The sequence below is a fragment of the Ambystoma mexicanum genome, chromosome 4p (genome assembly GCF_040938575.1).
Source record: "Ambystoma mexicanum isolate Mex_15411 chromosome 4p, UKY_AmexF1_1, whole genome shotgun sequence".
In the NCBI taxonomy this organism is placed as follows: Eukaryota; Metazoa; Chordata; class Amphibia; order Caudata; family Ambystomatidae; genus Ambystoma; species Ambystoma mexicanum.
In genome coordinates this window covers 1,247,914,406-1,247,940,464 of record NC_090927.1, presented here as the reverse complement: position 1 = coordinate 1,247,940,464, position 26,059 = coordinate 1,247,914,406, and the positions used below count along the sequence as shown (strand labels likewise).

The 26,059-nt window shown below is 47.9% G+C and overlaps 1 protein-coding gene across 2 annotated transcripts in view; it reads right to left on the bottom strand.

The window, feature by feature from the left end:
• Positions 1-26,059, bottom strand: part of GALNT2 (polypeptide N-acetylgalactosaminyltransferase 2) — a 762,087-nt gene that overhangs the window by 335,672 nt on the left and 400,356 nt on the right. For both annotated transcript variants that reach the window (XM_069606912.1, XM_069606911.1), the window contains 2 exons: positions 22,360-22,458; positions 21,503-21,570 (listed from right to left, as the gene is read on the bottom strand). In XM_069606912.1, the coding sequence (XP_069463013.1) occupies positions 21,503-21,570; positions 22,360-22,458 (167 nt within the window). The remainder of the gene's footprint in view (positions 1-21,502; positions 21,571-22,359; positions 22,459-26,059) is intronic.

The following is a 26,059-nucleotide window of genomic DNA, read 5'->3' as shown; positions in this document are numbered from 1 at the left end:
CCCAGGCACAGCCTCGTGCCACTGGATACAATAGTATTTAAGATCAAAGGCAGAATTATGACAAGGGCATCACAGGCAATTATTTTGCAAGAACCAAAGCAGGACAATGTGGGTGGGGTTTGGGGAGTACATATTTGGGCGAGACTAGTTAATTTAGGAACTATTTTACACTGCATACTGAACTGAATCACGTCTACGTGATCTAATTCTAGCAGATCAGGAGCATTCTGTGCATGAAGTTTGATTTGTCCAAGATCACACAATTTGGCCAAGTCGAAAATCAGGGATTTAAGAACAGGTGTCCTAGACTCAGTCCCCAAACAGCCACTAGAAAACATTTCCTCACATGCAATCTTAAATTGTGCTCCAATGTACAAAGATTTCTTCATTTTCTGTAGAGCATATCTCTGCTTGCGTTGAGCAGAACCAGTTGCTTGCATTTCATAAAATCGTTTTACAAGGCACCACACGTCATGCTAAATCAACCTTACTATTCAAAATCCATCCTTAAAGAAGAATGTTGGCTGAAATAAGCTGGGTAAATAAATTAATTTTAAGTAAAGTGCTTGCTGCTATTTAACAGAACTGTAAATAACCAATCCTACCGTTATCCCATTTAATGGTATTCAATTCATCACATTCAGAAGCATTGGCAGCTCTCCGAGTGCCATTTAAACTGCAAAATGACCAACCATTTAATAGCAGCAAGCACTTAACCAGCGAGCCACACCAGCCTCATTCTACACACTGCATGAAAAGAAGAATTATTAAAACTACAGAACGGCATTTTTAACAGTTTGCAGTTAAGTGTCAAACCTATGATATGAAAAAGGCACTTCTGAACAAACTCACTAGAAGTATGGGGATTAAACGACAAAACAATCATTGTGAAGATGTAATGAAAAGGGTTATTGTGGAAAAGGTTTACTTTTCTTTTCACAGTCAATGCAGCTGCTCCCCTGAATGAGCTGCTTTTAGCAGGGGGTTCCACGTAGTAAAAACCAAGTAATTTTAAAAACGGAGAAATTGGACAGTGCCCTAGTGTCAAAACCAAACTGATTTCAGGCCAGAGCTGGTTTGTTCCACAAATAAAAATAGAAAACCAGGCAAAAAATAAATCACTTTTTCAAACAAAGTGCTCAGGCCAGTATCAGCTGGCACTGCCTCTGACCAGTGGTCGCACTGGCATTGTCAGGGCTGCAAAGGGGATCGATCGTCAGTGGCAGCTGTGGTTATCCCTGGCGACCACCAATTGACATAGATGCCCCTGGGCCTCTAGAGATAACTACATAGCGAGTGGGGTTGCCACATATTTTGCGAGGTCCACCGTACATACAGCGATAAATAGCCGTGTAGATGGACATTCCAAACTCTACACTTCAACCTCGGACTATTAGCAATCGGTAGATGGCGGACTAGTGATTTCACGAGTGGCTGACCGCGAGTTTCACTAGTTCTGCCAAAGCTGAAATGGGTCAGTCATTGGACTCTGCACACCCAAAGGAATCTATTGGTGCATGAAACACCTCAGACCTCTTGACTAGCTGGCCACAGTGTCTTGCTGAAAAGAGCACTTTTGGTTTTCAGCCTGTACCTCAGCAAACCTTTACATTTATATGCTGCCTCCCACAATCAGTAATGTCAGGAGGCAATGCTCAGCAACATGTGACCCAGCGCTTCATTGTGTGGGATAAAGACTTCAGAGCAGTCCATCAGGATTGAGGCCCCCCCTGCCTGTCCATAATAACTGCTACGCCGAGCTCTCAAAACACGTGGGACTAGCCTGTCTGGTGTTGGGTGAAGCAACTTCAATAATGTAAACAAAAAGTGGAAAGACGTCAGGTTTTAGAACTGCAAAGGACCTTCGGGGCTTGAAGAGCTTGCCAAAGAATGCCCCCAGTAGAGCTGTACAGTTCCAAACGGGGTACGCCAAGTCCTATAGCATAGCCATTTGTTTGCATATTCAGTCAAGAGTGGCAAGAGCAGAGTCCTCCGGCCGTTTTAGCATGCTTGAAGTACTTTATACCCAGTTTAATTCACAGTTCGAATATTTTACTTCGATAATGGAAACCCTTCCGTGGGATGTACAACAGGACCAGCAGAAAAAACAAAACCAGCCACACGCATCGATATATTCTGTAAATGGCTATAATCCTTGGAAGCCAACATAGGTGATCAGTGGAAAAGTAGAGTTAGCGATCAAGTCTGGGGTATTTCTTGTGATGAGATCCTTAGTGCTGTCACTGAAATGTAAACTGTCAGCTGCGTCATCTATTCCATCCTGGTAAGAAGCATCAAGACATGTAGCCGATGAGCAAAGCAGGATGAACGTGTACTGGAGCAGTGAAGATCTATCGAAGACATAGGTGTATGTTTGTTTCGTGCGAGCTATGGGAGTTGGGGTATAGTAGGTGTTAGGAAAGATTTCGTAATTGTAGGTAATTTTCCTTCCATGTGGCAACCCCTAAACTTTTTGCTGTTGTTTTTCACCTTGTTCTTGACTTTGCCAGAGAAGTGCAGCCTTCTGCCACACTCCTCTGGGCTTTCACTCCTTTTCTTATGGGGAAACTGACATGCCCTTAAGACAGTCAGTACCGGGAACGCTGTTTCCCGTAGTTTCTTTTATCATGTTGTGGCTTTAGTGCAACATGACACAAGAGGGCACTGTAAGCTAAGTTACAGCTCTCTTGGGTCTCTAGCCTTCTACAGGCCCTAGATACTCGTTTAGGATGGTATTTGATCGGTGGAAGTCATTCAGGGACTGGAATGGTGGCAGCGATCGATTTGTGTATTTTGAGCTCCTTTTGGCGTTCTGAGCGCGTTTTTCGCACTGAACCCAAAATGGTGGCCTGGCTCCCAAAATGGCCAGACCACGAGGCTCCTTTGTCCTGTCCACTGACCGTCTTGCTCCCTTCACCTTCCCCAGGTCGAGCAACCCGGGGCCTTCCTTATTTGGGCATGTACTTTCCCGCGAAACGTGGTTGCTTTCGCGGGCTTCTACATGTCGTTTGTGTGCCTCCAGGGTGTGCGCTGGGATGTCTGGTCCCAATACACATCCTGGGTGCCAGAGTGTCTAGGGTGGTGTGAATGCCTGGGACCACCGTGGTCCGTGATTGGTCCACGTATGGTATGTGTGTTGATGAGTGGATCTCCCATTGGCTCCCCTCCGTTTTGGCGCGAAGGGAACCGTGGATAAGAGGGGGCTGGAAACACCACTACCATGTCGATCTCCTGAGTTCTCACGAACGAAGGAATACAGGAGCCAAGTATCCTGCAACCACGAGGCTGGACCGAGGAATCGCTGGTGACCCGCTGAAGGAATCCTCCTTTGCACTGCTGTCGTCCTGTGAAACCCTTTCCTCCTTTGATCGAACCAGAAGGCCTGTACTGGTGCTTCGACCTTTGGAATAGCAGGAACAGCTATTCCCGGCGACTTCATCTCCTGCCAAGTAAGCCTTCGGAAGTGTCTCTGGGCCATCCAGTTGACTGACCAGCTTACAAGGGAGTCCTGCTCTGTAACCGCCGCCAGGTTGTGTTGTATCCCGAGTCCTTGTCACTCTCATAGCTTCGTGCACTTGGCATTCCCAGGTCTGAAGGGAGGAGTGTACATTTGGCTCGGATACACACGGCCGCTCCGTTGCCCTGCTGTGGTGACAAAACTGTGCAGGTTTCTTCGATTGGGACGTCTTTTTGCTTTACACGACGACGAGGCATTTCCCTGCTCTTCTGAACCTGCCAGCTGCTGAAACTAACGTGGAGAAGCCTGGGTCTGCTTGCATCGTGGACCGGTGAGTAGTATAGCTAGGATCTGGTCGCCCTCCTGCAGTAGCCCATTGCTTTTCCCCGCTGTGTAAAAACAGCACCCTTTTGTCCGTACTCGCGCTCTGCTTCTGCTCGCTGTGGAGGCTGCGCTTGAGTCGCGGAACCTGTTCTTCTGTTGTACACTAACCCGAACTGCCTGACTTCCTCCGAAGAGCTTCTCCTTTTGCCCGTTGGCACCAGCGTGTGCAGGTACTTTGAGCACAAGGCTCCACTCTTCGCAGGGCTCGGACTGCCATCTAGTTAGGTGCCTCTGAAGGCGAACTGAGTCTAAAGCGTTATCGCACTGCCTGTTTTCCTTCCCTTTCAGGTGGACTACACATTTCGTGCATATAACGCTTGCGACTGTCGTATTTGTATATATATTGTGTTGATATGGTATGTGTTGGCTTAATATTGTGATATTGTGATTTTCTCGCTGCGGTCATTATTTTAAAGGCCTTAAAATAAATGTGTATATATTTTTGATATAACAACTGTTTGGAGTAGTTTGTAAGCGCTCTTGCTTTGTGTGCTCATTGCGGGCTTTCAGTCACCCTCACCCCTCTTGAGACCTAGTCTTGACCGCCGCGATCGCTACCTTGATTGGTCTGGCTCGTCCAGAGGTTACCCTGTTCCAAGTAATTAGGTTGGCCTTCTGAACTTCTGCGCCACCAGGACAGAGTTCAGAAATCCGTCTTAACAGTAGGTGGTCGTGCATAGGCGGGTATGGAAGGTACAGTGGAGTGTATAGTAGGTATGTGTGTGTACACTCCCCATGTGCAGCAGGGACGAGGTGTGTTACATCACGTGTGTAAGAGTGTGCGTGCGCTTGGGGGGTGGGGGGCATGAGTGTCAATAAGATTGAGTTTGTCTCTCCCGCACTGAACCTTCTACCTTGACAACACCTGCAAGTGCTTTGCAGCAGCGGAAAGGTGACATTTCAAAAGACACCCAAACATGTAAAATAGCACACAGTACATCCAATCAACCTTAGCGCTGAAAGTACACCTGCAATGTAAGCAGACTACATGCCCGCTGGACACAGGATAATCCTAAAGCTCTCCATACAGGACAAAGTAACCAGTGTCAAGTTGTAAAGGGATAGAAAAGTCTGGAGTATACACAGAACTCCAAGCAGAGCCCAACACCAGCCCAAGAAAACCCCCTATAGCAATACCCATAAAGCTTCTAGCAGGCCCCCACTAACAGGCCCTTGCTCCCAAAAGGAGGCAAAGTTCCAAGCCCATCCTCATTTATGAGTGCCCCTAGAGCCTGGCCGTTCTCTGATTAGGGGTAGGTTGAAGAGAATTGAATCGTCTCCTGTGCAGTGGATTAACACACATTCCCAGGTGCCAGGGAAGCACTCAAGCCCCGAATAGACCCGAGACATATGATGGGTGTGCATCATACTGTAGGGTGTTTTAAATTTAGTACACCTGCCTTCTGCGTCACCCTTCAGGGAAATCTATCCTGAGGGCAACCCAGAAATAGCAAAACAACCTTGCATCTTTGACAGCTCTGGGCACTAACAAACCATGGAAATGGTGAATGCTGCGCTTTACAAATAACTGCTCAACATTACTGAGAATGCATTTGCTTGATGTCTGCTAGAGTGCGCATTTCTAGATGTGAATGAGGGGCAGGAGTGTGTAAAAGTCTTCATTGAAAAAGAGGGATTGTTTCTTTACCATGGTGGCGTTTCCACATTCATGAAGTACCACTGTCCAGTGTGCAAACCTTCAGGTTTAGCAGATTCCAAATGCATTTTGCTTTGTGTTTTAGCAGGGATGCTCATGTATGCAGACTGCAGGTTTAACTGATCAACCCCAGTGTTTTAGAGTGTTGCTGGCTTGGGAAACATGCGATAGAAAACATCAAAATGTAGTAAGATTGCAAAAAATACATTTATTTGGGAGAAACCAGTGACCTTTATTTGGTAACTCAATGGAACTGCGATAGTGACTATTTGATAGAAGTGCTCACACAAAGCAAAGACCAGTGAAGCTCACGGGACCCATTTGTTTACCAAAGTGAAAGCTATAATAAAGGCTTCACAAAAAACAATTGTTGTCTAGGTAGCATCCTTTGAAGGTTTTCGTTAATTGCGTATTAGAGATGCAGCAGAAAATGAAGGTACCAAGTCTGAAACAAGGGGCGCAAATAGAGAAATTTGAGTACGAGGAGGTGCATAACACTACAGATCCTGCAGAACAAGAAGACCTTCAAATACCAGGTGAAATGGAAAACAACTTCAGATTTTACTAATGCATGAGCAAGTCTGAATGAAAGTTAAGGACTGGTGGAAGGATTTTTGCAGCTGTAGACCAAGTGTGTTAGCTGCTCCCATCTGGCCCCTCACCCTGCCACATTCTTTGACCCATGTTCCGACCATTGGCGTCTTCAGCTGACGGTCTATGGACTCCTAATAGATCCTATGTCTTAGATCCTACCATAGATGCATGGTTTAGGCTTTCCACCCACAACATGTTAAAAAGGCACTAGATTCATCTTCATACAATGCTAGATGTCAGCTAAGCCAAAGTGACTAGGTGCCATGGGTTCAGGCCTCATCCACTCAGACATAGCAGCATAAACTAGGTCTCCGACAGTTTCATATTATTTGGAAGACTTGTCACAAGCTGAATAAAAAGGCAGAAACCGTGGAGAGAGACTTGTTGATTTCTCAGAGGAAACCTTTGTCTGCCACGTCTACTGCCAGAGTGATGCCCTGATCCAAGGCCACTTCACCTTCAATTCTGATTCATAAGGGCTAGGCTTTCTTCCCAGATGTTGTCCAGGAGGGTAACGTACATGGTCTTTCTCCTCGCAGTGTTGGTACAGGAAGCCTTCAGGGACTAACAAACAGTTCAGATGACCGAATGAAATGATCCAACTTCGTCCAAAGTCTGCATGCGCAGTCTCTCCTAATTCCTCATCAGTGTACTGTGGAAGAGGTCTCTACCCTCGAAAGGAAGGTCCAATAAGCGGTCTTGGACATCGGGGTTAAATTTAGTAGCCCGAGGCCAGGTCGTCCTTCTCATGTCTGTGGGGATGCAGATGGCCTGGCCAGAGGTATCAGCTTGGCTTCTCCTAGGCCTGCTTTGAAGCGTTCATGACTCGGCACCGGAAGTTCTGGAAGGAATTCCGCTATTTCCCACCAAAGCATCTGGTTAACTACTGCCAGCATAGCAACTGCCTTGGATTGATGCACGTACAACTTCTTCCCGTACGCCTCCACGATCTTTTCCTCCTTGCCTTGCAGCGCAGAGGACGAGGTGGCTGAGAACAACTGAGGCTTAGAGTTGAGTGACGTCGCAGTGATCACTGAAGAGTGCGGTTGAGGGTGCGCCGACAGTGAGAGTGGATCCCCCTCTGTCTATACTTTGCATTGAGGTGCCGATTGACAGGTTGGGCCAAGCGTTGCTTGCGCCACCCCTTGGCCAAGGCAACAATGTCTTTCTGCATCGGGATAGCTGTTCTGGTAGGGATTCGTAGTGTGGGATGTTTTTATCCAAGCCCTACAATAAAACTGTGCAGTACTGGCATGGAAAACATGATGGCCAGAACTCCCCAGAGAGTGCACAGGGAAAACATGAAGAATAGGCTGCCACCCATTTTTGCCTATGTTGTGAGCACAGGAGGGCACTGCCTAAAACCACCATTGGGCTACACACACAGTAGCCTGAAACCATTGGGAATGGCAATGCGGATTGCCAAAAAAGCAACTCAGAACTGCGGGGAATTCATTTTCTTAATCCCAAAAATGGTTGCATTACCAGTACTCACCACTATCAGAAAGCCGGCGTTTTAAAACCACCAGACTTTTGTGTAAAACTGCACAAATGAAACAAAACCAGACCAAGGAAAGACTTGCTAAGAGGTGGAAGAATGTAAAACCATATTCTGAAATGACTTGAATGAAGTAATTATTTAATGTATAGGTACAAATTGTCAGTTTGATTTGAATGTAGAAAACTGGGAACAAAAAGTGACATTTAGCTGAAACCTGGCTTAGTGAAACTGGATTCTGCCTGACAACTACCCCCCGACAGGAGAAACCTGTTCAGCCACTGTTCCCAGGCCTAGCTGCATCCTGGTGCCCCTTGCCAAAAGGAGTTGTCACCTCTCTGATTAGATTAGGGGTGGAGCACCTGGGAACTGGAAGGAACAGAACAATGCAACTCCCTTGACTCAGGCAAATGTTATATTGGGGGCGTCGTAAAGTGGCTTCCTCTTAGGGGAAACTGGGAGGGGCAGTGCCTCTGCTAGCAGCTGAGCTTGGGGGAAGTGGATAAACCAGTTATTCCACCCTGTGATGTGGGAAGCCACACCCCTTTTTGACCAGGGCATAATTTTAAAAAGATAGATAACTCATAGTGCGGACTTGTCAGAATTATATAAGTAATATTTTTGTGATTTTTCTGTGAACATTTTGAGAGGCGTTAGGACCCTGTGGTGTATTCTGGGGGGTTGCTAGCGGAAAATAGGGTCTCACTCCAAATGTCTGCATGTTTAAAATCTGACACTTCATCAATTAATGTCCATACTCCTTGCGCACATGTGTGTAGTTTTGGGTAAATGTCCGATATTGCAAAACCAGTTAAAAGCGCAAAATGTTGTCATTTTTGAATGCAACCCCCAAGGAAGATCAGAGGCGGACAAGCATGGACCATAAGGAATATATAATGTGCACATGTAATTTCAACAAATTGTATATCTGGGAAAGATGTATTTGAATCAAATATAGATTTGTGGGCAAACTGACCAGGGGAGGATCCTCTGACCCATAAACAGACCTCATCATGATGACAATCCATTTCCTTCCCCCAATCATGGGAGAGGGGAGAATTGGGCCAATGACAAGTAGAGAGGGGCAGGCTTAGCTAGGCCCAGGCACACACCCATTTTCAAAACACATAAAAAGGAGACTGCTGGGACAGGTAGGGACATTCAATTCCATTTGCTGCGGAGCATGCTGACCGACTACTTCACATCCAGAGATCCAGACTTCAAATCCATCAATCTCCAAAGACCAGAACTTTACTTCAGAACTTAAAGCAAGGGCCTAAACCCACAAACTGAACTCTTCTCAGCAGGCCTCAGCAACCTTAAAATCATTTGCAAACTATTCCACAGCAGGGCGAGCTGTTTGAATTCTTTTGCCAAGAACAATTGCCAGAGACAAGACCAGAGATCCAGAGTGACCCAGACCGCTGTGAGCAGAACCAGAGAGCAGAGCCAGATCACTGTGAAGTGCCGAGACCAGAACCGGAGTCCAGTCCAAAACCTGACCAGATCCGTGGCGAGGCCTATTTCAAATTTATATTGTGAGTACCTAGCAGAACTGTGCAGAACCAATCTCGTAGTTAACAATCTAATCCAAACTATTTTAACCTAAGTAGAACAGCCTCCTAGAAATCGTGTCATCTGTCATTTGTAAAGCTGCACAACTGTCACCTGTCAATTCTGAAGCTGCAAGCTGTCACCTGTCATTTTGAGTTTTACTTTAAATCCGAAGAACTACCTTTATTTAATCGTCTGTATCTCTGGAACCGTTTGGGCTAGGAACGAGATTTAACTTTCCTCTGAAAGCTTAGAATCTAAGCTTTCCAACAAGCCTAGAACCGACTTCCTTATACTTTGTCCGCAATCACGATTCACGAACTCGCGAAATTTACCGCGATTTGGGCTCAATTTCTCCACTTGTCAAACTAGCCGCTCCATTCTTTCTTTTGTTAAAATCCGTTTGCAACTTGGTAATAACTCATAGAGCATTGCTAAAGTGAGCCTGAACTAATACCAACACGCATCTCCCACTCACCCTGAATCTCTAGAGGGAATTAAAATCAGTTGGCACATTTTCCCATCCATTACCATCACATTTAAAAGCATTTTGGGCCTGTGTTTCAAACTCCTACCTGTTTCCTCTAAGCTTGCTGGGGGGGGGGGGGGAACTGAATTTCGTATTGTATTTGATTGCATTCCTGAGAACTGTGTGCTCCTCTTTCCATCTCCTTCCATTTCTTACATTGCATAGGGGAGGGGGGGTGAATTGCCAGGGAAAAAGTGATTATCTTATCTTTTGCTAAAATCATATCAAGTATTTCTGTACTGCATTTTATTCCTCATTGCTTTTCCCTTGAAATCATAAAAGTATTTTTGCTACTTTATCCATCCTATACTAACTCCTCATTGATTGTAAAGAAGTGTGCTAGTGCCAGATTACCCATTGTTGATCAACATCATATGTCTAAGTGTACTATCAGATATTAATTTATTATAAAGTGTGATATATATATATGGTTTAAATTCTCAAATAAACCTTTTAATTTGCAAAACAAACCTACTTCTTGGCTCAGTGGGGTCAGGGGGATTCTAAGAGGGGGTGTTATACAAGGGTGGTCATCCAGAGTACTGAACTAGACATAAAAATACATTAATAAGGGTTTTCATCAGCATCCCAGACTAGGCATTGACTTGGCTGTAGTGTTGATTGAATATCGCTTACAGTAGGGTGAGGTCTTCTGCCAAGACCCCCTGCTCAGGCTGCTCGACCACAGGTTGAGGAAGCCCCAAATATTCTGCCAAACCTGCAAGCCGGTCATGGAAGGTCTTTGCTGATGACTGTCAGAGTGTCCGGCTGGTCCGGAGCGGGTGAAAGAGTGCTGGGCGCCGCGGGCTGCGGTGTGGCAACCGGACGCTGGTGTTGAGCCATCTGTACTGTGGGAGACAGGGGAAACGGATCGAAGGAGCCGGCAGAGGCAGCAGGGGGGTGCGCTGGGGCCTGTGGTGCCGGAGCTACGGGAGGGAGGACTATGGGTGCCGGTGGAGTGATCGGAGGGATGAAGTCCCTGACTGCATCCCCCAGGATGGCCCTCATCTAAGGGGGGTTCGCATCAACGGCAGAAACCTTTTCGAAGAACCGTTCTGTGGAGGCTGAAGAGGTGGCAGGAGAGATTGACGGAGTGACTAGGGGCTGCTGGGGCCCCAGCACACTGTCTAGGATGCAGGGGGAACCTTCCCTGCGCTGCCGATGGATAAACTGTAGGCCACGTACCTGGATCACACCAGTCCCACCTTGAAACTCGTTCACCTGCCTGCTCCGGTCCTAGGAGTGGCATTGGAAGAGTGGCCATGTTATTTGGCATAGCAGCCATTTTTTCAAGCTGTGTGCCTAAGTCGTGGTGCATGGCTCCCTGGGCCCCGGCCTCCTCTAAGACTTGTGGTGGAGCATGAGGCCTACCCTGCACCACAGGCCTAGGCCTGGACGGTGTATTGCCCTCGGCAGTGTCACCGTTAGTGCTGCATGCAGGCGCCCCCTCAGACATTGGGCCGGTACTAGGGTGTCGCCCCTCGGGTCTACACCCGGTAAAAAATGTGCAGCCCCTCAGCACCGCTTCCACAAGGATCTGATGACCCCACAGCCGTGAGGCCGGTAGCTGGACTAGTGTCAGTCCGTGTGCTGTTGCGAGAACCCAAGAGGTTCCTCGCGCTCAGGTGTTTCCTCGGGAAGCAGTCGCCCTTAAAGGGTGCAATGGAAAATGGCAGCCCTCTCGTGGGTCTCGATCTCTGTCTGACGAAGTTCTCCAAGTCCTCTGGAGGCGACCTTTCGAAGAGTTCCGTCCACCTAGCTAGCCTGTTCTTCAGTGCCCGTGGAGTCAGTGCGTCGCACGCAGTACAACCTACACTGCCGTGGTCGAGGCCAAGGCAGCAGAGGCAAAGAGCGTGGGGTTGGACGTAGGGAAAAGCCCCTCACAGGCTGGACACCTGCCGAAGCCCGCTGAAGTCGGCATGTGCCGGTGAGGAGCGTGACGCCGGAGGACCAAGTACCTGAATGACAAAAAGAAAAACGAATCCGGGGAAGAGCACTCAAACGAAGGAGCGCTGGTGAAATCGGCCCGTTCCAGTTGATGTGGAAAAGGGGAGCGAGGTGTGGCGCTGGTGGGCGGAGTCAGGGTAGCGCATGCTCCCAGGGATGCACCCCTGCACGCCTCTAAATTAAAAAGGGGAAGACTTTTTTTTCTGGTGAAAAACGTTCAGTCTCCTGTTCCTAGGAACGAACGCCCATGCAGTATGGAGGAAAGGGGACGGGACGCAAGAGTACACCTTTTGCCCAACTCTGGACCCATGTAGCGGCGAACCCAGCGGAGCAAGTGTCACAGAGCTTGGCCTTCTCTTGGACCTCCCGCACACGGGAAGGGTCTCGACCTCCTCCGAGAGGGAGAATGCTCCTCAGTCGTGTCAGAGCCCTTGCTCGACTTAAGCCATGTTGACAGTCTGCTGTATCTTTCTTGGTTTTCTTTGAGAAACCACGACACAACCTCACATCCTTCGTCATCGTGAACCGGATGCAGGTAGTACAAGCATTTATAGTGTTGATCTTCTACGTAGACGTTTCTCAAACCACATTTCGCACAGTTTGAGAATGCTGCAGACTGCCTTCTCCTCAGCCATGCTGAAAGAGCACAGAGTAGGCCCCAAGGCCAGGCCTTCATGAAACGTCGATGATCCGATGGTAGATGAAGATCTTCGCCAGTAGCGGAACACCGCTGCTGGTCTCTATACTTCGTCGAGTAAGAAGCAAAAATCGGTCAACACCCAACTATTTTGCACAACATTTATGAAGAAACACGAAACCAGCTCAGAGAGCAATTTGAGGACTCCCAATACTGATGTGTGCAGTAAAAATCTGAAGATGGCCACCAAGGGTGGATCTTAGGGAGATGACTGTCATTGGATGGGGGCAGTATGACCCAGAGGACAGTGATTGGTTAAGAGGCGAAATGCAGTTTTAATATGAAAGTGACACTTTTTTCTTTTACCAAGGATTCCCAGCCAGACAGAGAATATTCACGAGCATGGGAATCCATGCCAGACCGCATGCTGGGGAATGGGGCATCCTCATAACAGGTTTGAGTGTTGCTCTATTCAATAATGTTAATAGCAGTTGGGACCAGGATGATAAAGACTTATGGAAGGTCAAAGCACATGTCACCAAGTGGCACATTTATAATAAAGGCACTTCCTTATTTTGGTTCATATTTTATTTTTCGCAGACCCAACGCCTTACCCGTGTTCACCAGGCAGAGTTGAACAAGTTACTTTCTTACCTGGTAACGTTCTTTCGATGGGATGGTCCGACGACGTATTCCATATCTATGACATGTAATCACCACAGCTGTGCTGCTTCGGAAACTTTTTTCGGCGTCTGCGTCCTGCGTCGATGCGCCGTCGTCAAGGATCTCCTCCGACGTCTGACGTCATCCGATGTGATAATTAGGACGCACGACACCCGTAGCCTCAGTTGTAGTTTTTTCCCCCAGAACGTGTGACATTAGTCAACTGCCAGTCAGACACAAAGCCTTGCGGAACGGAAGCTGCAATCGCAAAAGAAATTCTGCAGCGGGTAAGGCAGGGCGGGAGCGATATGGAATACGTCGTCGGACCATCCCATCGAAAGAACATTACCAGGTAAGAAAGTAACTTGTTCTTCGAGGGGATTGGGTCCTCCGACGTATTCCATATCTATGACAGACTCCCAAAGCAGTACCAGAGCAAGGAGGAGGGAAAGAATTTAGAATCAAAATTTAGAATAGCCAATCAAATAGCAGAGCAAAGGACCGCCTTGCCAAAGGCCAGATCCTGTGCTCGGATGGAATCGAGGGAATAGTGACTTACAAATGTATGTACTGAAGCCCAGGTGGCTGCATCACAGATGTTGCGAATAGGAACACCCCTCTGCAGGGCAGTAGATGCAGCCATACCCCTGGTAGAATGGGCCCGCAAGCCAGCGGGTCCTTACCCGCCAAGCGGTAACACTCCGAGATGGCCAAAATAATCCAGCGAGACAAAGTCTGTTTCGTCACAGCTTGCCCCAAACGCTTTCCAGCGTAACCAATAAAGAGTTGATCGTCCACTCTGACCCTTGACATGCGTGAAATATAAAAGCTTAAAGCTCTCCTAGGATCAAGTCTATGGAGCCTCTCCTCTTCCTTACCAGGATGCGGAGGAGGATAGAATGCCGGAAGAACAACCTTCTGGGCCAAATGAAATTCCGTCACTACCTTCGGAAGAAAAGAAGGACGAACTCTAAGGACAACCCTGTCCTTGTAAAATACAGTGAAGGGTGGCTTAACTGAAAGTGCCTGTAACTCACTCGCTCTGCGAGCGGAAGTAACCGCAACTAAAAACACTGTTTTCAGAGTTAACAGCCTCAAAGGGCAAGAATGTAAAGGCTCAAACGGAGCACCCATAAGAAACTTAAGAACAAGGTTTAAATCCCAACCGGGCACCAGGAAAGGTGACGGAGGGAACACATTAGTGAGCCCTTTCAGAAACTGTGAAATTAAAGGGATTTTAAAGTAAGAACACTCTTCAGACGAGCGCTTAAAGATGGACAGCGCCACCAGGTAACCTTTAATGGTACCCACTTGCAAGCCCCTGTGGGCCAAAGAAAGTAAAAAGGACAGAACCATGGGGATGTCACATGCAAAAGGATCCACATTCTGAACTCTGCACCAGTCGCAGAACTTACGGCAACGCTACAGAGATTTTGTTGCTGGCCTTCGGACCGAAAGCAACACCTCCATCACGTCTTCAGGGAGGTCCCAATCCTTATACCTCAACCTTTCAGAAGCCAAGCGTGAAGGTTGAGGGATCTGACCTCTGGATGGAGAACCTGACCCCCCTCCCGTGAGAGCAGATCGTCTCGGTAGGGAAGACTACGTGGAGGACAGATGGACAAGTCGAGAAGGTCCGGGTACCACGTCCTCCGAGCCCACGCCGGAGCAATGAGGATCATCCGGGAACCGAACTTCCGTAACCTCCGCAGCACTTGCGGGATGACGGGGACTGGAGGAAACGCGTACAGCAGCGGGAATGACCACTCCACCACGAAAGCGTCTCCTAAGGCTCCTTTTGGAGCAAATTCCCGCGAGCAAAACCTTTCGCACTTCCGGTTGACACTGGAGGCGAAGAGATCCATTTGAGGGGTCCCCCAAAGGGTGAAGATCTCCAGGAGAATCTCCTGAGCCAACTCCCACTCGTGAGAGATCGCGCTCTGCCTGCTCAGAGCGTCCGCCGTCACGTTTTCGTCTCCGGCCAGATGAACTGCCGAGATCGAAACTTCCTGCTGATGGCCCAGAACTCGAGCTGCATCGCCTCCCTGCACAGAGGAAGTGACCCTGCCCCCCCCCTTTTTGTTGAGGTAGTGCATGGCCACTGTGTTCTCCGTCAGGATCAGGACACACTTTCCTCGCACAGTCGGCAGAAAAGCCTTCAGGGCTAGCCTGACGGCCCTCAGCTCCAACAGATTGATATGGAGTCTGGACTCCGACAGAGACCAACGACCGCTGACTGTCAGCCCCTTGGCATGAGCTCCCCATCCCGTGAGGGATGCATCCGTCACGATAGTCACCTCCGGCCAGGGAAGCCAAAATGGAGCCCCCTTCATCAAGTTGCCTTCGACAGCCCACCACAAAAGGTCCCGGGCGACCGAGGGCGGCACCTGAACCGGGTCCGACATCCTGCCGGAGGACTGCAAAGATCTCATCCGCAGGCGAGCCTCTAGCACCAGAAGAATGCAGGATGCCATGAGGCCGAGCAACCTCAAGAACTCGAACGCTGGGAGCGTCTGGGCATGCTGAAACTTGTGCACCATCTGCCGAATGTGAAGAGCCCTCACCTGGGGAGGAAAACACTGCCCCAGGGAAGTGTCGAGCACTGCTCCGATGTACTGGAGCCGCTGTGTTGGCGTCAACTGGGACTTCTTTAAATTGAGGGAGAAGCCCAGCCTGTGAAGGGAGTGGCAGGTGACGGACAGATGATCCAGGACTTGCTCGAGAGAGCTCCCCCTGATCAACCAATTGTCCAGGTAGGGGTAGACGTGAATCCCCCCTTGCCTGAGATGCGCTGCCACCACCACCATGAGCTTGGTGAAAACCCTCGGGCGGAGGTCAATCCGAACGGCAGGACCCGAAACTGAAAGTGCGAGTCGCCAACCGCGAACCTCAGGTACTTCTTGTGCTTGGGATGGATCGGCACATGGAAGTAAGCATCCTTGAGGTCGAGTGACACCAACCAGTCCTGAAGCTGAAGGGCCTGGAGGACTTGAGAGACAGAGTAACCATCTTGAACCTGTCCTTCCTGAGGAGTTCGTTCAAACCGTGCAAGTCCATGATGGGTCTCAATCCCCCGTCTTTCTTCGGAATCAAAAAATAAGGGGAATACCATCCCTTGTTCCTCTCCGCTACAGGCACCAGTTCTATGGCCCTTTCTCCAGCAGGGCTTGAATTTCCTGCGCAAGGAGCGGATCCGGACTCTGCAAAGAGAGGTTCCCCGGTGGATTGTCGCGAGGCCTGTGCCGAAAGGGAAGACAGTAGCCGTGGGTCATGATCTCCAGAACCCACACATCTGAAGTAATGGCTTGCCACTCTACAAGATGCTGCGCCAGCCTTCCCCCAACTGGCGAACCATGGGACATGGCCTCATGACGGAGTGGGAGCGGCTGCGGCGTTACCTGAGGGCAAAGAGGCAACTGCCCGAGCGGCCTTGGCACCACGGGTACCCTGTCGTCCACCTCTGGTACCCCTCCGTTGGCCTCTTTGACTGCCAGCTCCTCTCGCTTTACCGAAGGACGATTAATAGCGAAAGGAACCACCCCTCCACTGCTGTCCCCTAGGACGAAAAGGCGGAGGTTGGCGAACTGCAGCGCCCAACGACTTTGCTGCAGCTTTTGAGGTCTGCAACCTCTCAAGGCTCTCGTCAGCCTTGCTGCCAAAAAGGTGTTCACCATCAAAGGGCATGTTGAGGAGCCGGGACTGCACATCAGGAGCAAACCCCGACTTCCGCAACCACGCAAACCTGCGTATCACGGTGCTCGCCGCCATGGACCTACTGACGCATTCAGCTAAGTCCAAACCCGACTGAACGGACTCGCACATGGCATCCTTACCATCCTGGACCATAGCAAGGAAACCATCCCGTTCGTCCCCTTCGGGAATATGTTCAGCCGCTAACGCAACACAGTTCCACAGAGTGTGTGTGAAACGAGACAAGGCACAAATGGAGTTGGCCGCCTGAAGCGCCATACCACCAGAAGAAAACACTTTCTTCGCCCAGCCATCAAAACGTTTGTCGTCCCCATCAGGAGGGATGGTAGGGTACGACGCCTGCTTTGCCGGGGCCGTGGCCGTCTGCACCACCAAACTCTCCGGAGTGGGGTGCCTGGTCAAGTAGCAGGGGTCGCTGCTGGCTGGACGGTATTTTCGCGACAAGGATCTGCCGCCAGGAGACTCTCCGGAGCAATCCAAGCCGCCGCCGCCACCCTTCTCTGTAAAGCCATATGGAACAGCAGTACCGGGTCAGTTGGGGGACCAACATCAAGGATGTCCGTTAGATCATCCTGCACAAAATCCCCTGGGGGAGAAGACCATCCCAAATACTCAGAAACCCTAGCCATAAGGCGCCGGTACGAGGAATCGGCATGAGAGCCAGGCTCAGGCCTACAAAACTCCACCTCCGGAGAGGTGTCCAGTCCACTGGCATCATGCAGTGACTGCCTCTAATCGTCAAACTGACTATGGCCCGAGAATTTCATCTGGAACCCGACTAGGAACCAGGCCATCAGAATCCTCATCCGCCTCTGAAATATATTCCAGGTGGCGAAAAGAAGGCACCCGAGAGTGCTTGCTCTTAACCAGAGCCTTCCTAGGGGGTTCTCCCGTGCCACGGGGTACCTCCGACATGAAAGGCGTTGAGCGAATCAGCGCCGGCGTCGAGAGAACAGGCATCGGCGCCGAGAGGATCGGCGTCGAGGAAATCGGCGTCGACGTCAGATGCAGCGCCGCCAGCATCGGCGGCGTCGACACAGCCCTCGAAGCCGGAGCCCCGAGCGTGTCCTTCGACGACCTGAGCGTCGACGGCTTCGATGACTTCCTCAGAGCCGGAGCCTCGAGAAAGCCTGTCGACGCCTCAGACGTCGATGTCTTCCTCGAAGACCTCACAGGTGCACACGGTCTCGAACGCGTCGAGGACCGGGACCTGGAACGGGTACGTCGAGAACGAGTCTCCTTGTCCGAACGGGACCTCTCCCGTGACTCGTGCCGACCACTCTTGCGAGCGGTGTCTCTCGACCTCTCACGACCGACCCCAGTCGGGGGCGCGGACGGCTTAGTACCGTGCGACTCGAGAATCGCCAGCATTTTCTTCCCGAAGGAAGCCCATTCCTCCGGCGTCGCACGGCTGGTGGGGTAAGCGACGTGCCGGGCAGAGTCCTCCGAAGAAGACCTGGAAGACGGCCGGTGTCGGCGCTTCCGAGAATGCCTCGAAGAGGCTGAGGAGTGGCGAGACCGACTCCTAGAAGGAGACCCACGAGACTTCCGACAATGACGCGGAGAGTCACCCCTCGAATCATCCGTCGAAAGCCCCGCAGACTTCGACTTCCGGGGCTTGGACACCCGACCTACCGACAACTTCTTACGTTCGCGTAAGGCTTTGGACGTGAGCGACTGGCAGTCGATACAGTCATCCGTGTCGTGGGCCTCCCCGAGGCACCAGAGGCAGGCATCGTGCGAGTCCGTCACCGACATCTTGGACCCACACTCCCCGCACTTCTTGAAGCCCGGACGCGGGGTCGAAGACATCTTCACACGAAGGATTTCCACAAAAACGAACAGGTTCGAAGAACCGAGAAGAACAGAACTCCAAAGAGTCGAGGCGTTAACCGAGATTCACGAAGCAACACGTTCGCGGAAAAAACGGAACTGAGGCTACGGGCGTCGTGCGTCCTACTTATCACATCGGATGACGTCGGAGTAGGTCCTCGACGACGGCGCATCGACGCAGGAAAAAGTTTCCGAAGCAGCACAGCTGTGGTGATTACATGTCATAGATATGGAATACGTCGGAGGACCCAATCCCCTCGATTTTGACTTTTGGTTATATCACAATCTCTCTGCTCCGTCACACCCAACAGAGTGATAGGCACGCTACACTAACGAGCGGACAGACTACAGATCCAAGCTTTAAGGTTTTGCCACTTGTCAACAGGTACCCAAGTAGTTATGAAAGTCATGAAGGCCAGCACATGCAGCCAGACGGCATTGGACAGCAATGGGAAAAATCCAATCGAGTTCTGAGAGCACAGATCCAAATCCCCATTTTACACTGCAAATGCACTCTGCATTACTTGTCATCAGGGGCATTGCAACAAACTGCTTCCGTGACTATGCTCGGATTAATACTGTGAGGCAACCACTCTTCAACCTCTGGGCTGCACAGGGTTTGTTCATGATTTTACACACCTCAGGGGTATTTCGGGTAGAAATTAGTAACTGAACAGGTCTCCATTTTTCAGACACGGAATAGGGTGGCTAGCACTAGAACCCTAGTAAACGGGGGATTGAGGAGGGTACACAGTACAAAACCATGAAAGTGTTTGGCATGTGCCTCATACGAAAGTGGAAGAGATAAAGAAAACGTTTTGCTAACCAAACCATACAAACATTTAGAGCTCAAAAAAATCTGTTTTTAAACCGCAACTGTTCTTTAACTATCATTGCTCTATTTGATTAAATGCAATACAAAAAAAGAGGAGAAATGCATTGGTAAATGAAAAATATGTAAATACCACCTAACATGTAGGGATGGGCAAGGACTGCATATGCTATGTATTAATACAATCGTACAGGGGAAATAACACATGCCAGTTAAAGACTACATCTAGTGTCCCGCGACCTGCATCTTTAATTTTCATGTATTGCATCATGAGGACGGTGTTTATAAGAATTAATTCAATGATTTGGGACACACGCTAGTGCTGGAACTTGTATCCCCTAATAACTTCCGCAGGCAATGACTTCTTTATTAACTGAAAGTCAAAAGGCATGGGTTCCAAATGCTAGGTCACGCGCAGTTTGGAGTCTAAACGTTAATCTAACATGTAAGAAAAATCTCAGCTCATTCCAATTGTCTTGTTCGTGTCTGAAACATCTTTGTAAATAAAATGATTGGGGTTATGCCACTCTGTACCGTCTTTATTCACTGCAGCTCAAAGACTGATTCAGTCAATAGTGTCACACCACAGAGCGGTGCCCCGTTTGGCCATGAAAATGCTGGATATTTAAAATAGTTCTTCACATCCTACTCCTCTGGACATTTTGGAGTAGAGCTACAACCTCAAACCGCTGCACTGGCAGACGCAAACAAAGTTTTCTCTATGGACTCCAAATGCTGTCCACTGATCACAACGTTTAGGCACCTGTGACAGTGTGCATTTAATTCTGCAAACCCTGCAATGACAAACTGTGGTTGTTTAAGAACCTTCTCTCTATCCTCCTAGATAACCCAGATGAAAGTATGGATGTAGAAGGAATCCAGTCACCTTCCCTAGAACCTTGCCCTACACATCGCGCCTAGAAACACTTGCTTACAGGTGCGTTCTAAATGGCATATCACCCTCGACCCAAGCATTAAGACCCATAGAATACAACCTAGTCGCATGTAGAATGTGGTCCAGCTGTTCACATAGTTCGACTCTTTGGCAATTTGACACAGCACCCATCCTCACGTGTTTGTAATATGGCCTGCTGTTAGAGACCCAGCCATTCTCTACCTACCTTTTATCTGGATGTAATATGCACACACGCATTTGACCACTTCCATCATTACTTTCAAAACAGACTACAATCTACCGAAGGGCATTCATTCTCTCAGCACTGCGAGGCAATACCAATGGCAGCCAGCGCTATACAAATAGTGCCTAAAATAACATAAGAACCAAGGCCAACGCCCATATAAAATACTTCAAAACTCGACTTCCCAGCAGAGAAACTGCTGCAGCAGTGGAGTAACGAATCAAATAAGGCCTGTGTGACGAAACGATGAGCACGTGATTGCAAGGCTCAGAGCCCTACGATTGATGGGCCCAGAGGGCCTGTCCAAAGGAAATGAGGTGATTGAAAAGACCTAGGATGAATACGTAATGTAAAACAGGACTAGGAATATTGGTTTTGCAACCAACACTAGACGTTACCAGAGGCAGGTTTCTCAGCTTGAAAATTAAAGTCCCCAGCTATTTTCTGAAAACCTTGAATTTTGTTTCTAAAACAGTTGGTGCATCAAAAGCACAAAGCCATTTTGATGATACATGTAGTTCCAGCAAATGGAGCAATAGGCAGAGAAAGTAAAACCTCTACACTCAAGTAATCGGTCCAAAAAAATTCAGCACCATTGCAGTCAAAAGAAAAATGAAGGCGGTACAATGCCCTTTCAATAAAGCCAGAAGAATTAAGGGAACAGGGTTACACGAGAAAGCCATGGGTGAAGAGGCAAATTTAAATAAGATCCATCAACAGTAGCAGAAAAAGAGGATGAAGAGCAAATATCAACATGCACACAAGTACTTCAAAATAAATAAAAACTGCCAGAAAAAAGTATAGAAATTGTGCATTAATGTAAAATGTTTCATAGTTTAACCAGCGTTTGAACAAAATGCAGGCCTGCATGTGTTAAGAGCGAACTAAGCAAAGCGTGAAAGCTCAAAAAGGAAATTAAAAAACGACCACATTAAATAAAATGATCAGATATTCAATTGTACAAAATATATGAATTACAGTGGTTGAGCTTTCATTTTGATACTGCAATTCACATTACGATCGATATTACAAGCAGGACGGTGCAAGGTGGAAAAACAGTCACTTACGGTTGTCGCTGTAATCATCGACTAGTATAATTTCTTTCACAAGGTGAGCAGGACTTTTTTTTAACACACTGTAAAAGAGAAGGCAAAAAGACATACGCCATTACTAGATGTCTTATTTATTCTTTTTTTCTGTTTATCACAGATACAGGTGTGGCTGGGGGGTGGGGGGCACACTACTCTGGTCAACACATCTCAGTAAGACACACAGAGCAGCATCCAATGTGGATAACAGGAGCATGCAACAGAGCTCGCGTTGATAGTGCAGGCAATCCAAAGAGTAACAGTGTAGACAAGCAACCCCTAAGAGAACCCACAAAAGGCGCAGTATCCTTTTCAAGTTAAGTTAGGGTTGCTGGACTCGTGAAGATGGGGACATTCTTTCCACTGGTATATGCCATGCTTGCTATAGGGAATGGCCACTCCAAGTGAAGCTATCTCAAAGGTGTATGTTGCCTGCAGACCTGCTCTTCAAAAGAATAGCCCAATTCTATTATTGATCTGTTTTATATGGTTTGCTAAGGAAACTTACATAAAATATAAAAAGACAATCAATGTATAATAAATGTACATCGTTGCCAGATCACCAGTAATTGATGCAATAAATTAATGCAGGAAACATCATGCCCTTTGCATAAATCAAGCAATCACGGATTCCGCTTTCAAAAACGTACACAAAATAGCATTTATGGTTAATCTGCAACTCCGAAGAAGGCCTCTGCTCATTTAACATCTCACCGCATGCTATTAAAGGATGTTAAAGTGATTCCACCACATACCCACACATTATGCAATTTGCATTTATAGTAGAAATCCGTATTGAAAGTTTCACAAATGTGCCTAAAGATGGTCTGTGGTACCTGATTATTGTCCGCAGTAAAGCTGATCGTGCCTCGTTATGAAACGTGATCACAACGCTGGTTGCAGGAAGATCTTGAGGCCATTGTTTCCGTCTGCACCTTAAAGTAATACAAACGAGTTTAATAGCAGAAATAGGCCAATCATAACTGACCTTTGAGATTATTTTTTTCTTCCTTGCTTTCAAGTAAAAAATAATCAGAATATATTAATTTGGTATCTAGAACATTACAATTTCATAGGCCTGCACATTACCGAATCTGCCTCTTGCACATTATATCAAATTTATATAGTCTGGAAATATACCATCACAAGCGATTTTCCTAAATGCAGAGCATACATGCACTACCAGTTATTGTTTTTTTTAACCTAGATTTAGTGAGCAGGAAGGCCTGAACAGTGTCACGATTTTCTGTAGACAAAAGGTTCATTACCTATAACAATAGCTCCCCTGTTTCTTCAAGGGAAATGTTTCAAATGTCTCCCTCCTCCCAGAAAAGTATTAAAAATAAACATGCCTTTAGCCTCTACTTTTGTTTTATAAGAGGAAGCCATCCAGTTGAGGGCTGAAATAACGCCGAGAATCCCATACCTTCTTGTTCAATCTTTGAATCTGGTAATCATTAACAGGAATTTTGTACAATTATAATCCTATAGAACGAGAAGGGTCATACGAGACTCCAGCTATGCATATTGAACTACAAACATTGTAAAAATACTCCCATGTTTCCTCAGAGGACACTCGGTGGCAACTTTCGATGCACTGGTGTTGAACTGTGGTCTTGTTTCCCCAAGGCTTCCCTTCCTACTCCTTTCTAGGTGAAAAGATTTTTATTAAGGTCTTTTATATATAACAAAACAAAAGTCGATTTAAAAAAATGCTCCATGCCCGCACGGTGCAGTCTTTCTAAATCGAACTGTCACGCCCTTGCCCCACACAAGTGCTCGCAGGGGCTGACTGGCTCCGCAGGACCTCTGAAGCGCAGGACGAGGAGAACGGATAAGTGTGTGGGTGCATGTGTTGGTATATGTGCGTATGAGTTTTGACTTGGGAGAGTCTTGGTGGGGAGGAGCAAAGAGGCTTGCAGGGTGAAGCCTGCGAATTGTAAGAAAAAGAGGCGGGTCTATGTTAAAATACCTCCATATTAAGGTTTCTTGATGTACAACCTAAATAAAAATGGCTAATATAAATCGGTCTTTCACTCACAAGACACATAAAATCCCCCCAACTCAGTCATGTGAGTTGGCCTGGCCGAGGAATAAAGCATTGTACAGAGCATGGGCATAGTCACATGGTAAAAGTCAAAGCAAACCTGTTTTGACCACAACATTTGCATGGTGCCCTCTTAATGGACAAAATAAATGCAGCGCAGGCTGAGAAAACTAGTCAAAAGGCTGGATTATGTAAATTACTCTCATAATCATTCAGCCTAAAAGGATTACCATTGCTCACACCACTATAAACATTGCCATAAAGTCCCTAGCGCTCACACCACTATAAATATCGCAATAAAGGTCCTAAGCAGGAGTCTGGACCCTCCAGACTGGGCCCGCCGGTTCCAGGGAAGCAATGTCAACATCCAACCTTCAGTTAAATGTGCACATTCCCTTCCAGCTTTTGAACCTGGCTGTTCGTGGTTTAGGTGAGTAAGTATAAGGGGATTTGCATGATGCATTTTCTTGAGCATGGTTTCTATATGGCTTGGTTCACCATGACACTGCAGAAGGCTCAAAGTCTGATCACTGCTGAGCCATAGACGGGCTGTTAAGTAATTTGTACAGACGTAAACGCTTAAGGTTTTGGTAAAAATAAAAATAAATCTGATTGGTATGCATGACAAGGTGTAAGTTGCTTACCTGTAACTCCTGTTCTCCAGCATTGGTATCTTTCAAAATTCACATGCTGTGAATAGTCCCAGGCGTCAGGTTGGGAATCCTCAGTTACCTTGAGTTTCCCTTCCTGAAAGGAAAGAAAATGTTCCATTTTGTAGGCAGTCACTCTTTATGGGTGTTTTCGGTCCCCACCAATGGGTGCACTAGTCCCTCTTCCTCCCTTTAGATTCCAACAGCACGTTAAAGCTGAGGGGGGGGGGGGGGGGTTCGCGTTCTCTTCCAAACATTTACTACACTCTTCCCTATTCATCATTTTCAAGAACGATCTAGCGACAAAACCTTTCTTTTCAATGGGAGGCTTCAAACTTAGTGGAGATTGAAGTGAAAAGAATACCCTTGTATTCGAGGGGGACAAGCACACAGATTGTACCTACTCTCCGTACTCCCACCATGCAGTAAAACAATGCAAGAATTCTAAAGGTCTCAGTTTTAAAACCCTTAAAAGACCAGCATTGCTACTTGGTGTGCTGGTTAAATGAAGGCAACTACCTAGATTATCCCTTGGATGTCGAATCCACTGGAGGTATGGCCATCCCCAAGGAGAAAAGACAACGCTCTAAGGAGAGCGCTAGGTCTGAGGAAAGACCATCGAAGCATAGGCGCAACGAGACCCACGGCTATGACCGAGCAGCGGGGCAAGAGGTCTTGACGCCAAGGGGGAAAAAGAGGCCTTTCAGGCACCCAAAACCGCCATTAGGAAAACAGGTGTCAAACTTGGCATATTAAGATTTATGACCTGCAACCCCAACCAAATGTTTGTTGGGGGCCTAGGGAGGTAAGTAGAAGGGCTTTGCCGTCTCTTCTGGGACATGGCTTCAACATGCCTTGTCCCACCATGAGATGAATACATTCCAGACACACCCCCTGAAGTGGCAAACACCTGTATAGAAACCCCTGACACCAGAAAAAATACAACCCACTATGGAAAAAGGACCAGCACACCTCTTACAAGGAGAACAAGGTTTAATCTCACAAAAATACAAGTAGGTGCCACAAAGAACTCTGCTGCCATGGAGCATTCTGACAAAAACAGCATAGGCAACAGCTTTTAAGGGTACACAGCGTCACAAAAGACAAGTCACATAGGTTACAAATCCAAGTAGCTGGTTGGTGGGACCCTATACACATATAGCCTGCTCGATACAGGGATCATCTTCTTTCGTCACCAAAGTACACAGCGTTGTGAGACAATTATTTCACAGTTCAATAGTGCACCTGGTACCAAGGACATGAGTGGAGCAGATACTTTGGAGATCGTGCTAACTATGTGTACCTCCGCTTCTTTCCCAGATGTGTTGGCGCCTCCACATCTTTCCCACCTATGGCATACTTTTACCTGCTGTGGCACCTCGGAGCACTAATCACATGAATTGGGGGTGGGGGCAGCCAGTCCTTGTTCTCCGATCTGCCTGGTTAATTGACAGTTTTATGGCCAGGGGTTCTGGGGCTGGTCAGTTTACTCTTTTTGTCTGAAATGTGGGAGTAGGGGGCGGGTCACAGATCGCTATAACTTAATGGTCCAGACTGGCAAGGACCTAAAGCCCTCACCCTTCGTATTGTGCGGTTGCTCTTTGAAGATTCATTCGGGCCTCTCTTGGCCTTGCTGGGTACATACCTGCTGGGTTGCATGCACTCCTGATAAGATACAATAGAGAACTGCGTATCGATAGTCAGGGAATTAACCTTCGGCAAAGCCATCAAGGCTGCGAATAAAGAGCACACGCGCATCCTTCTAACCCTCTGGACTAAGTAAGCATGCTAGCATAGTTTTAACACTAGCCCTAAATTTTAAAATGGAGTCTACCTTCT